Source organism: Pteropus alecto, unplaced genomic scaffold (assembly GCF_000325575.1).
Source record: "Pteropus alecto unplaced genomic scaffold, ASM32557v1 scaffold21, whole genome shotgun sequence".
Lineage (NCBI taxonomy): Eukaryota > Metazoa > Chordata > Mammalia > Chiroptera > Pteropodidae > Pteropus > Pteropus alecto.
This window is the reverse complement of record NW_006436282.1, coordinates 26,487,885-26,501,616: the sequence shown is the minus strand read 5'-3', so window position 1 is coordinate 26,501,616 and position 13,732 is coordinate 26,487,885. Positions and strand designations below refer to the sequence as shown.

General features: G+C 38.4%; 2 protein-coding genes across 5 annotated transcripts; one reads left to right on the top strand and one right to left on the bottom strand.

The window, feature by feature from the left end:
• Positions 1 to 408: 408 nt before the first annotated feature.
• DNAJB9 (DnaJ heat shock protein family (Hsp40) member B9) lies at positions 409 to 5,072 on the bottom strand. 4 transcript variants are annotated; one of them, XM_006912071.3, is made up of 3 exons: positions 4,926 to 5,072; positions 2,888 to 3,114; positions 409 to 1,908 (listed from the first exon to the last, which is right to left on the bottom strand). In XM_006912071.3, exons 2-3 carry the CDS (start codon positions 3,102 to 3,104, stop codon positions 1,457 to 1,459), a joined length of 669 nt encoding a protein of 222 aa, XP_006912133.1. In that variant the 5' UTR covers positions 3,105 to 3,114; positions 4,926 to 5,072; the 3' UTR covers positions 409 to 1,456. The 4 variants fall into 4 exon arrangements, with proteins under 4 accessions (XP_006912133.1, XP_006912131.1, XP_015444977.1 ...); XM_006912069.3 differs by having other exon boundaries at positions 4,868 to 5,043; XM_015589491.2 differs by having other exon boundaries at positions 4,931 to 5,043.
• Positions 5,073 to 5,197: 125 nt separating this feature from the next.
• THAP5 (THAP domain containing 5) lies at positions 5,198 to 11,756 on the top strand. The gene is made up of 3 exons (XM_006912072.3): positions 5,198 to 5,401; positions 8,216 to 8,408; positions 8,905 to 11,756. The coding sequence occupies exons 1-3, from the start codon at positions 5,322 to 5,324 to the stop codon at positions 9,817 to 9,819; spliced, it is 1,188 nt and encodes a 395-aa protein (XP_006912134.1). The 5' UTR covers positions 5,198 to 5,321; the 3' UTR covers positions 9,820 to 11,756.
• The last annotated feature ends 1,976 nt before the right edge of the window (positions 11,757 to 13,732 follow it).

Here is a 13,732-nt window from a genome sequence, read left to right as displayed (position 1 = left end):
AGTAGTAGGTATAACTTCCAGGAAGTTAAGGTATGTAAATAGAAAAATTTTCTTCAGTTTTAAAATAAAGAGGATTATTAATAAATATAGCTTTACGCAAAGTCTCCGCTTTTTCCCAACCAGGTTAAGAGGAAAGAACCAATGGTAAAAATAATTGCTCCTAGCAAATACATCAAAATTATAATTAACAAAAATCTTCGAGCTACCAAAATTTGTGAGGGGAGGAGGAGAGAGCATAGAAATTAGCAAATGGCAATCCAACCAGGTCACGTCAGGGTTTTCTGGTTAGTCAAAGTAACTTCTGGAACAGGGCTATGGTCAGCGTAAGCAGCCCCGTTGCTTACAGTGACAAGCACACTTCTGGACTTGCGGAATAAACTTTTCACAATAAAATGACAACAGAGAACATCATATTGTAAATATTATATTTCTCTCACTCACAATGTTGTATGAGACATTAACTACTTTAATAGGTATCCATAGGATTAATACTCATATGGAGTATAACGTGGAAAAATGCGGAACTAAAGAAATAGGTCTATCTGAAAACAAAAGCACGTATTTCTTAGGATTTAAAAATATTGCACATAATAAAGTTGCGCAGAAATTACTGGCTGTTCTTACAAACAGAATGAGGTATTAGTCAATCTGTAGATAATGAGTGCAAAAAAGAGGAACCACACACACAAAAAAGACATAAATCCATATTAAGCCCGAGAGAGCCAACAATTAAGAAAGAAAGAAATGTGAAGATACAGAAAGTAGCTATGATTCCAACATTACAAAATCATTAGCCAGGATCCAAACATGTAACAATTTCTTGACAATATTTCATTAATTTTCAACTTTCAGCTTAAATGACTATGAGCAATCACTTCCTTTACTGCAATTCGACTCTAGAAAAGCATGGTTCTGTGGTAAATATCAAACCATGCCTTTCTGAAGCTTTCGGTGGAAATTAACCAACGTACTGCTGCCATCCTTTACTGAATGACTCATTATTCAGTTTCACGTATACTTAGCAACCCAAGTCAGAGATGCTACAGAGCATGCAATTTTAATTAGAAAGGTTTCATGGCAAAAATCGGTCAAGGTCACACAATTTAAATCTACAATGACTTTTAAAGTTTAACCTTTAAATATGTATCAGGCAAATTTGATCTTTTCTTGGTAATAAAACTGTCCACATTAATAAGCTCAAGGGCAGATAGAGAAAAAGAAAACCGGGCAGATTTTTTTTTTAAAGAACCTTTCTTAATCAGGGAAATTAATAATTAACTATTTCTCTACTAACTGAATGTTGCTTCGTTTGTCAAAAACAATTTAAATATATTTAATAGCTATATCAAGTTAAGTGAAATCATGCATTTGTCAAAAGAGTTCACAGAAAATTGTTTTGCATCAAAGATACTGAAGAACAGTCAACTAGCTGGGTTTAGTGAGAACAGAACGTGAACTACTGCCCCGAACAGTCGGTGTACGTAGTCACCATATTTCCTCTTCTCTGGGTGACAGTCCTGCAGTGCTTGCTAGATCCATGGAACCTATTTTCAGTCTGTACTGTGTGCCGACTGGTCGTGTCAAAACCACTAAAAGAAAACATTTTCTCCATATCTTCGAACATGTCATCAAACAGTCCACCTCCAAAAGAAAACTCTTGGAAATGATGCCTTTGTCTACTAGAGCCATCCTGGTGTGTCTGGAAGTGATTTTCAAAATGCTTCTTGGACCGAGTGTTTTGGTTTTGACCAAAGAAACCAAAGTCTTTGAATAAGTCATCAAAATTGAAGTTAAATGACTGCTCGAAAGAACTTCCACTGCCTCTTTGTCCTTTACCATTAGTGAAAGCACTGTGTCCAAGCGTGTCATACTCTTTTCGCCTATTAGCATCTGAGAGTGTTTCATATGCTGCAAGAAATAAAAATACTTCAGTAACTGAAGGTAATCAAAATCATATACATCCAAATCTCTACATATAAATAAATTTGACTCTCTATTTAAGAGAAGGATTTCATATTATAAGTAAAACCCGAACGCTACACACATAAGAATAAAGTTAAAATCAAAGTTACGAAAGGCAGGGACTCTGTCTTGTTCACTACATAGTATCAGCAGTGAGCACAATGCCTGCCCCCCGTAAATATCCAATAAGTATTTGTGAAATGAATGCTACCATTACTACAAATAAACCTGTGGGAAATGATTAGTTATCCTTCGTATTATTTGTGTGAAACCATTACTTGTATTAAAGAATCTGATGTCAAATATAACTAATTAAGAGGAATTTAGATCTTTCACTTCCTAGCTAGTTGAAGTAAATGTTTAACTCCGACTCCCTACTCATTTAACTCCACCCACCAGTAATTACTGAAATGTTCAGGAGGTGCAACTTGTTTTAGAACTAGTCTTATGTCAAAATTCCTTTCATATTTTTCATTTTAAAGACACATGTGGCTTTGAATTGTAAATCAAGTGAAATAATAAACCAAGGTATTTCAGTCTGTTTAAAAATTTTACGCTTAGTATTTTTTATAATCTCCATACTTAGTAAAAACTATGTTTCATAAGTTAGTTTATAAGTTTTGAGTACCGAATATTCCTTCTGACATAGAAACAATAAGCAATTTTTATAATAATGAAAAAAATGAAATAATCAATTTTCAACATTTCTGGAACTGTGTGCCAATAAAAAAATACTACCATTCATCCATCCATCCAGGAATCAAAGTATCTATTAGAAAACAGTCTCAAGAATCTCACTATGTTTACAGGTAGATCCCACTCCCCCTCCCAGCTCCACAAAATCTTCAAATACATACACTTCTTAGCTATCATTCTCCTTTACCAGTTAATACCTGTGCGACCTCGGAGATAGTCATCGACTTACCTTCTGCAATCTCTCTGAATTTTGCTTCAGCATCGGGGCTTTTATTTTTGTCAGGATGGTACTTCATGGCCAACTTGTGAAAGGCCTTCTTGATCTGGCGCTCTGATGCCGATTTTGGCACACCTAAGATATCATAGTAACTTTTGGAGGCCAAAATTAATTCTGTTATCATTAAAATGCAGATTGCAAAGATGAAAACTGACTGGGGAGTAGCCATTTCTAATAACCTAAAAGAGAAAAGAAAAAAATTCATACATGGAACTAATCTTAAGACTTCTTTTTTTTTTTTTTTTTAAAAGAAATCCAATGAACTTTTAGGAGGTATACTTAATATAGTATTAAAATGTTAAACATATAGTAGCTTGTATCTGTTCCCATGTTATTTCATTTACATAGGCTTTATTATCTCTAAATTGGTTATAACCTTCTTGAAAGCAAATATAATTCAACCAAATTGAGAAAAATCTTTCTTGTCTTTGACTTTCCACTGATACTCTGGACATACAGAGTAGGCACAAAAACATTCAATAACTTTTTTTTTTTTACTAGTTAATGTTAAAGACTCATCCTATGTGAGCATTGTAAAAAGGGCAAAAAATCTAAATAATATTTTAAAGGGTCTCAATCGTCAAGAATTCATATTCAAAGGAGGCTAAAAAATCTATATAATATTTTAAAGGGTCTCAATCGTCAAGAATTCATATTCAAAGGGGGCTAAAAAAGTATTTTTTCACAGAAAAAAAAAAAGTACATTACCAAGGTGAAGAGCTCAGTAAGTTTAAATTAGGAGTGATCTTCCCTCCCTAACAAAGTACCAGCTTCGCTTTTATTTCCCCAAGGTGAAGCAAGGATTGTAAATATATACTCAATATCACAATATTAACAATGCACTAATAGAATGTAATCGTTTTTCACTGTAAGATCTCAAATATTTAACAAAAAGCATGTGTAAGTCTTTCTTAAAACCTCATAATTAATCGAATAAGATTTCTGCTAAGGTTGGTAAAAAATGAACTTTCTATAGTTCGTACTTTCGATACGTTCTTATTTTCAAACCGAGAAGGAGCCATTAAAATATTTCTCTAACCTTTGATAAAATTAACTTCAAATTCTTGACGGCACAGATTTAACGATTTAGGATTCAAAAGAAATACTCCTGTTTTTTGAACGGTGTCACGGCAGTCCTCAATAACCTATGATGACATAACGAGGCTGACGAAAGATACTATGGTTTGTGGAAACTGCATGCTTCCCTCTCCTGTGGCCTTTTCTGAGCGTAATTAGCAGGTAGGTTACTTCTTTCCAGAGAGTTACTCAGAGTCATGGGGACCAGGGATCAAATACAAACTCCTTGTGGAAAGAACACAAGCCCAGGGCGCACTGTGGGCGCCGCGGCCCCCGCAGGTCGCTCCCCAGTCGAAGGGCTGGTCTGCACCCGGAGGGGTTTAATAAACGTTATTCCAGTCTCGAGCTGAATATCTGATGCTTTTGAAGTGGACTGACGTTTGCATTACACCGACTTCTCATTCCCAAGAGGGGCCCACCGGACAGCAGCGCGGGCCCTACGCCCCACGTGGCGGGCGGGTGGGGAGGATTAGACGGCTGAGGGAGAAGCTCGGTGGGACTGGCATGAGGTTCAAACCAGATGCGGGGGGGGAGGGTGCAGGAGGGCGGGCTGACTGCGGCCCCGCGACCCCCGCTCCGCCTTTCCCGGAGACGCTGTCCGGCGCCTGAGAAGGCCAGCGGCTCAGCTCCGAACGCGAAACGCACGACTCGGGTTCGGCCATCTCCTTCTCCCTACTCCCTTCCGCAAGAACCAGGCAGCCCCCAAGCTCTTACGGCGACCATGGGGAACAAGGAGGCCAAGTCAGCCCACGAAGGCCGACCGAGGCCCCAGGGTCGCTCTGAACCCCCCAGCCCGCAACCCCGGCCTAGTCCGCCACCCGCACCCTCCGGCCGCTGCTGACGCCCGGTCCTCACCCCGGCCCCCGCGGCCTCCAGGAGCCCGCGCTCGCCCCACTGCGGCTGGTACACGGACCTCACCCCACTCCTGCCGCCGCGGCCGCCGAGTCCCCGCTCAGCCGGCTCCCCACTGCCGAGCGGCCGCTGAAGGCGCCTCCGCCTCTGGAGACGACCTACACGAAACGCTCCCCTATTGGCTCTCGTCGCCCCACCTGACCCTGGCGCCCTACGCGCACGTGGAAAACTGTTGTGGCCGCTCAGCCAATGCGTCACTTCCGGTTCCACCTCCCAAAAGGGCGGTGCCGAAGCCCGCGGAAGCGGAAGTGAGTCGATGACGGCGGCGTCTTTCCGCGCGGCCCGTCCTGGCGCAGGCGCGGTGGCTCGGGCGGCCCAGACTCGCGGCCCCGCTGCAGCGAGCAGCCCTCGCCTGCGCCGTCAGTCGGCCGGGGCTTCCCCGGGCCGAACCGGAGTGATGCCTCGCTACTGCGCAGCGATTTGCTGTAAGAACCGCCGAGGTCGGAACAATAAAGACCGAAAGCTGAGTTTTTACCCGTAAGTTGTAATGGGAGCAGAAGCGTCAGCCTTGCTTTTGGGCCCCGGTCCTATGGCCTTTAGGATCGGTTCTGCTCTAGAAATTCGTCCTCAGCAATCCGGGTCTGGTCTGTCACATCTCAGGACGGGGGCGTGAAGGTTCGAGTTCTGTTTACCTAGCAATGTCCTAACTATGCAAAGGACGCTGGGCCGGTCGCGAGGCTTAGGGGTTTGTTTACTTAAAACAGTGAAGCTTGCGCGGCGCCCTGTGGTTTGCAGAGCGTTTCCCCACCTCACCTGACCTCATTTCATAGAATGAACACCACCGCTTAAGGCGCACATCAAACCTGCCAGGTGGAAAGCTGCACTCAAGTCACTTTACGCCCATTGTGAGTTAGGTCGCACAGTTAACTCGATTCCATTTATCTCATAAGGAAACCGAGACTTGAAGGTTTGGTGGCAGAGCCAGAATTAGAACCTGTCTCCCGCTCAGGGCTCAATATTCTCTTCGTTTGTACAGAGAACAGGATGTTATTACGAACACTAATGCCACGAAATAGTTCCATGAAACCACAGAAGTACATACTCATATTTATTCAGAAGTTCAGAACGAGCAAACAGTAGGGTGTAATAATTTAATAGAGTCCAGGCTCCAAAACCAGACTTAATAAGTTCACATCCTGGCTCCGCTACTTCGTAGCTGAATGACTTGAAAATTATTTAACTCTGTGCCTGTGAGCTCTCATTTGTAAAGATATTGGAGATATTCATAGAACCTAATTTACATGTAGTCTGTAAGGACGTAGTTCCTTTTTTCTTGTATTTAAAAATAATTAATTTAGCTTTACGTGTTAGTTTTTTATTTTCTTCGATTTTTCACCAGTTACTTTATGAACCCTATTCTACTCTAGACCTGAAGCTTTCTGTTCACTAATGATTCTGCAGCCTTCCATTATCTTAGCTAATGTGGAAGAGAACCCCTGCTAACTCCACTTAATTCACACATGGCAGTATTTTCAGGGTTCTTTCTCACCTGAAATCCTTCCACAAAATGCAGAGATACATTTTTTAGGGAAAAAAATCCAATCCAAGGGCATCTGATGGGAAAATGGCTCTGGCTCCGAGGTTCGTAGCAAAGGATTATGTTGAACTTGATTTAGCCTGATGTTTCTCAGATATATTTGGCCTTGGACTTGGGGGGCATGACTCCATACTCACAATTCTTTAAATTAAACCTGTGTCCGCATAGTTACTGTTTTTAAGGAGGGAAAAAATAATGTCGAAAGAAGTTGATTATAAAGTTCTTTTTCTCCTCAAAATGTGACTTTACTGAAAGTAGACTTTTTAAATGATTTTTAAAAATCATTTAACCATTGAGAAAGCATGGTAGTCCAGTTACGAATAAGAATATTCACAAAATATTTTTTTCTTGTATTTGATAACAGCATGAAATTACATTAAAAAACACCACAAAAGGTATGAACTTATCTGTGGCTAGAAGAATTCAGGTCCTCTGAAAAGAAAATTCTTTTTGCCTTAAAATTTTGGGGAGATGGGGTGAGGGGAGGAGGTAATGCCTATCCTTATAAGCTGGTATTGATATGTGCAAGGATAAAAATTTTTCAAACCGTGTATGAATGTTATATTTATAGTAAGAACATCCAAAGGTAGGCCATCTGATTTTTCCATGTTAGGAAATCAGGATTAGAAGTTATTTTCTTCAAAATACCCAGACTCTTTTTCCCTTAGCATCTTCAAAAGTTATCAATATTTAGGAAGGAAAAAGCATGCTAATACAAAGCATAAACTAAATGGTTGGGATTGGGATGAATGTATAACTGCTGCTTTTTGTATGAGAAACCTTATGTTACTGTTTTGCAAAAATAAGATATTATGTAATATGTCTTCTACTGTAAAATCATTTTTTAAAAGAGTTACTGTTAACTTGTTTAATGCAGTTTAACTCAAACCTGTTTAGACTAGTAGAAAAAAGTTAAATCTGTCGACTTTCTGCTATTGTCTAGCTTTGCCTATAAAATAGATTGCAGTGTGTTAGAGCCAACTCAAAATCAAGGTTATTGTAAGTAGACAGATAAAAGAGCTGTCTTGACCTCCTCTGTCTTTTCTTTTTGATTTGTTTCATATTATAAAATGTTTGAGTCTGTCTTTTTAAAGATGTTTGGCTCTTTTCTTGTGTCAGTTTCTCTTTTCAAAACTTGAATTTATAGTTCCCAGCTCATTGATTTTAGATGTCTAGAAATACTGGATTAAGTTAACATATGGGTAGAACTGAGGCCCAATTCTGATAATGAGAATGGAATATTAGTAGTTTTATAAGATTTCATATTCATTTTATTGTCAGCTAAACCATTTGTTTGAATTAACTCCTTATTTAAAAAATGCTAACATAAATAAGCCTAAAAATACTTCTTTGAATTATAGACAAGAAATTGTTTGACTTGTACTATTAGAATGAATTATATTTCAGTAAGACTTTGTAGTTTATACAAAACTCTTTCGTAATCCTAGGCAAACTACATCACAAAATAAAAATAGAACACGATCCACAGAAAACATGAATAGATTTTTTGTGGTCTTGGGACACATATATTTTACTTGAAGGGACTGAGTTCTGTTTTACCGGCCATTCTTCTCAGAGCTTTGGCCACATACCGTACATCTCAGTCCTCTTTACTGCAGAGGTGACACGGTGGTAGTTGTCATAAGATGCTCTTGCACGGCAGGATGGCCGCCTTTCTTTGACACGTAGGTTACTTATATATGCAGTGCTGAAATTGTAAAAATATAGCAAATTTTTTTTTTTTTTAATTTCAGGTTTCCTCTACATGACAAAGAAAGACTTGAAAAATGGTTAAAGAATATGAAGCGAGATTCATGGGTTCCCAGTAAATACCAGTTCTTGTGTAGTGACCATTTCACTCCTGACTCTCTTGACGTCAGATGGGGTATCCGATATTTGAAACAAACTGCGATTCCAACAATATTTTCTTTGCCTGAAGATGATCAGGTATTGGAGGCAGGGTGTAGGGGAGGGGGGATAATGCAGAGCAGGACAGTAGATTGCAGGGTGGCAGGTAATCAGGTGGAGGGGGTGAGAGGGAAAGACAGTTGCTGGGAAAATATACTTGAGAAAAAGGAAAACTATGCTTTTACTAAAAGTGTGATGATTTTTTAAAACTTGAAACCATTGTGAAGCATAGCTTAAGAGGAGCAAACAGTAACGCATATGTAAATCATCATTATTATAAGTTAATGATCTAATTTTTTTTACTGCTCTTTTGATTGATCTGTAATGTTTCCATCATATATTGACTATACTCGATGCATTTTAAAAAACACTTTAAAGTCTATTTGAGTTATAATGTTCTTAGAACATTTTTTTTTAACTGAACAAATTGCTTGGCCAACATACTGCTCAAAGTTATAATTAAGTATTCAGCACTGGCTAAGGGAATAAACCTAATAAGGCCATCTTTTTAGAATTTGAAAATATTATTTTCTAGGAAAAAAACCCTTCCAAAAAAAAATGGCAGAAGAAAAAATTAGACGATGAGAAAGAAATGTGCCTAAAAGCCAAGTCAGAAGAATCATTTGCATCAAATGAGCCAAAGAAAAATACAGTTAACACAGATGTCCTCCCTGAGCATGCAGAAGTACTTGGTTCATCTGCCTCGGTGATGCCACCAGCTCCAAAAACAGGAAGTGTACACAGTAACGTATTAACTCTTAATCTAGTTAAACAAAATACTGGACAACCAGCATCTACCTTAGAAACATCAATTAACCAAGACATAAGTATAGGTGGTTTTCACACAACTTTTGAGAATCTAAATTCTACCACTATTACTTTGACAACTTCAAATTCAGAAGGTGTCCAGCAGTCTTTGGAAACCCAAGAAGTGCTTGAAATAACTACCAGTCATCTTGCTAATCCGAACATTACAAATACTTCCATGGAAATTAAGTCAGCACAGGAAAGTCCATTCTTATTCAGCACCATTTCTCAAACAGTTGAAGAATTAAACGCAAATAAAGAATCAGTTATTGCCATTTTTGTACCCGCAGAAAATTTCAAACCTACAGTTAATTCTTTTATGCCTCCCCAAAAAGAAACTGTGGAAATGGAGGGTATTGACACTGAAGACTCTTTGTATAAGGATGTGGACTATGAGACAGAGGTTTTGCAAATTGAACATTCGTACTGTAGAAAAGATATAAATAAGGAACATCTTTGGCAGAAAGTCTCTAAACTCCACTCAAAGATAACGCTTCTTGAGCTGCAAGAGCAGCAAACTCTAGGAAGATTGAAGTCTTTAGAAGCTCTCATAAGGCAGCTAAAACAGGAGAACTGGCTATCTGAAGAGAATGTCAAGGTTATAGAAAACCATTTCACAACATACGAAGTCACTCTGATTTAAAGAGGTCTTAAAGCTGTGACTTTTATATAAGCATTTTGCAGCCAAATGTAATTATACATAAAGTGAACTTTTTCCTGTATAAAGTTCTTGTCTTAAGCCAAGGAAGTTCTCTAACATTTATAGACTGCATCCTGTTCCTGTAATGCTCATTTTTGGGAAAAACTAGAATGTTGTTGGGCTTAGAGGAAAAGTTTCTTTACTCGATAATTTTCCAAATTAAAGTTAAAACATAGTAAATAAATAACCTGATTAAGTCATAAAATGAGAGAACACAGATAATGGTAAGAGCCCGGAGTGCAAATCAGACTCAGGAACAGGCCTAGTTCCACCGCTGGCCTGTGCCTTGGGCAAGTTATTTACCAAGATTGAGCCTCAGTCTCTCATCTGTAAAATAAGGACGTGTTCTAGATCTCTAATGTCTGTTTCCTTATTCCTTCCCTTTCTAGTCAGATAATTTTAACAGAACAACTCATAGGATAATCGATGCTTGAATAATACTAGATGTTGGCTAGAAATTGGTATTTTTGACTATCGGATTATCCTCAGTATTGAATTCGGTGTTGTTGAACAACAATATATTTTGGCTGTAGTTATGCCTAATGACAAGAAAATACTGCTATTATAATTTTATTCCAGTTGAACTAAATAAGGAATCACGTATTAGCCCAGTTCTTAGAAGAGGTACTTTAAACTTAAAAGAATATGTATTTCAGTATCTCATGTGCGGACAACCATCATGATACATAGTCATTTAAACTTCTTAACATCCTGTATTTAAGATTAGAAACCAGAAATTTGATGAGGTTAATTTTTTAAATATATATTATATTTTAGAAATCATAGTTTATTATGTGTAGCTTTTTAAAATGTGTACTTGTCATTTTTAAATTCCAGAATGATAGAGTAATAATACTATACATTCCCACTTAACATTTTATTAAAATTTATAAGCAGGAAATTAGAGATATGTGGTGACGACCTTAGGGAGATAAGTAGGAAAGAGACGTGATGGTGATGTAAGTATAAAATGCTGCTTATGTCCGTACAAATTTAAGAAAATACACAAGCAAAAACTTAGTGGTAACAACAGAAATATAAATGTGGTGATTCCTAAAAATTGGCAGTTAATATAATTAAATGTTACGGTTTATGGTGTGGAGCAAGTTCCTATCAGTCCGATTCTGGAAAGTAACAAACATGTTTTTGGGCCTGGAAAATAGGAGGTTAATAAATATTAGTTGCCCGAACAGCAAATAGTATACTAATTGTTTCGTAAAGGCATGGCGATGATTTAGGGGCATAATTTACTTTTTATTACATTTTTTCAAGCTAATAAAATTAATTGGCATATGAATATATATCAGCTAATTACAAAAAAGTTGATTAAAAGTGTCTGTTGGGTGATCATGGGGAAAAAACAACATTTTGATACATTAGGTGTATATAATTAGAGTTAACATGTTGGATATGCTGTTGTTGTGTTTGCTAATACTTCTTTAAGATATACAATATAGGTGACGATGGCCTTTATAAGTCATTATGAAATGTTACAATTCAGTTTTTAACTTTATACCTTGTTATTTTCTGTTTGTCTAAAGTTATTTAACTGGCTTTATTTAAACTTAATAATAAATTATAAACGTTTAAGGTTTTTTCCTGGCTTGTCTGTATTGCTTAGGATGTTCTCAACCTGTTAACCTCTAAATATACTTGGGGGTTTCAGCCAGCGTTATTTTTTACGTGGATTATTATAGGAGCCTCTTGGCTGATCTTGTCTGTATTTCGGTCCTTTTTGTATCCTCCAGGACTCTGCTGTCCGCTTTTACCTAAACTGTAGATCTAGCTGTGTCACACACCCAGCATGTAACTTTCCTAGCTCGGAAGCTATGGACTCTCTGATACTTACAGAATAAAGCCAGACTTGTTGCTACTATATATATATGATCCTCTGTGATTCTCTTCCTCCTGTGTTCTAAACCCACTGGGCTTCTTAGCATTTCCCAAACACGTCAGACAGATGTCTTATCTCCTCTGCTTATTTTATTGCCGATATTCAACCAGTCTGTCAAAATTATATTTTGACTTTGGTGCAGTTTCATTCGTTTCAGACAAAATTGTTTTCTCTCTGCTCCTGCAGGCCTTTGTTTTATAATGCTGTAACAGCATTTTAGCTTGTACTTGTTTATATCGTGACGTCTGTGGCTGTCTCTTTGACTAGACTGTAAGCTTTTTGAAAGCAGAATTTTTATTATTCCTATTTCTCTGACAATGTAATATTTACTCAATGTTTAGATGCATGTTTTAAGTTTGCCTACTTAGACTTCTTGGTTTTGGTAACTTAAAATCAAGAACTTTCTTAACAAAGTTGGTCCTTGAAGCCATGAGAATGATCAGGAAATTACTTAGATCTTACAATCTTTTAAGATCTATGTTTCCAGTGGACAGTACAATTTGCCGGTTAGCTGCGTTGCCATCTATTAATTGAATTTTTGTTGTAGAAGGCTGTGCCCACCCCAGACTATTCCCTACTTTCTTCCCTTGATAATTAGAAAAGAAAATAAGTCCAAGAAAACTACGTATCATTATTTTGCCTGTGTGTCAGGGAGGTAGGTAAGTCAGATTTAGAAAGGTGTGATCAATACGTGGCATTGATCTAAACATCAAACAGAACTTTTCTGCATATTTTACGCTCTAAAATAAAAATCAGCCATGTATTAAATTGGAATATTGAGGTGCAGATGACATTTTCTGTTTCTAAATTGAGCAGTTCTGCCAACTAATTACATTTTTGCTTTTTAGATTATGCTCTTATGTAATATTTTTGTGGGGGGGGTGGCTGGGTAAAAACCCTCATTCACAATTTTTTGGGGGAAAAGCTATAGAGAAAAAGAGGAGGGGGAAATGTATGTAGATAAAGAGAAATTCCTTCAAGGAAGTGTCTGTTTCATTTTTCACCTTGACCTCCCATTTAACCCTCTGGCCTCTTATTTGACCTATCTCCGATGAACTTTCTCTTCATCCTTCTTTAGTCACCTCATTCCTGTGGTCAATGCGTAGATCTTTGTCCTCATCAGCGATTGCATCTCCTTGAAAATGTCAACTCCGAGCACCTCATCTTCAGCAGTGAGTGGAACAGCTCACACTGCAACCAACAACCACGTTTTCACAATCTCATCTCTGCAGTAGGTTATATTGTCCAAACATGGCTACAAAATACACCTCAGCCCATATTCTCTGCTGTAGTGTGACCTTATCACTCCCTTGGCAAGAGGTGGAGTTCCTTTCTACGTTTTTGAATCTGGCGGGTTATGTGCCTGTTCTGAATGCAGCGAAAGTGGTGCTGCCCGTCCCTTAACTGGCCTGGCAGCTTCCACTTCCTCTTTGGAACAGTCGGTCCCTCTTAAGATGCCAGATGCCGTCTGAGATGTGATTATGCTGTGACCATGCTGGAGAAGACAGACATGGGGAGGCTCTGGAGAATGAGACATCAGACATATGCATGAAGGAGCCAAGCCAACTAGCAGCCCCATCATCACAGAACCCCAAAAGATGCAATAATTGAAGTCCACAGATACCTCTGGAATGGGAGCAGGGGATCTGAAGACATACTAAAAAAAGGAATTGATTAAAGTTTATTAAGAATCAGTAGCCATCCCAGACAACTTGGCAAGTGTCCCTTTCCTAACCTGGCAAAAGATTGGACATTCATTCTCCAGAGAGGACAGAGGGTCTCTAGAGAAGATTATAAAAACACGAACACCACACTAAAAAGCGGTATTAAGTGAAAGTTTAAAAACTGACTAGTGACTCCAAGCCCCAACCCACCCCAGCATGTATCACATACTCAGTTCCCAGAACTCCGGCAGCCAACCTTAGACCCTCCAGTATTGTCTTGGGAATATGACAAGCTCAG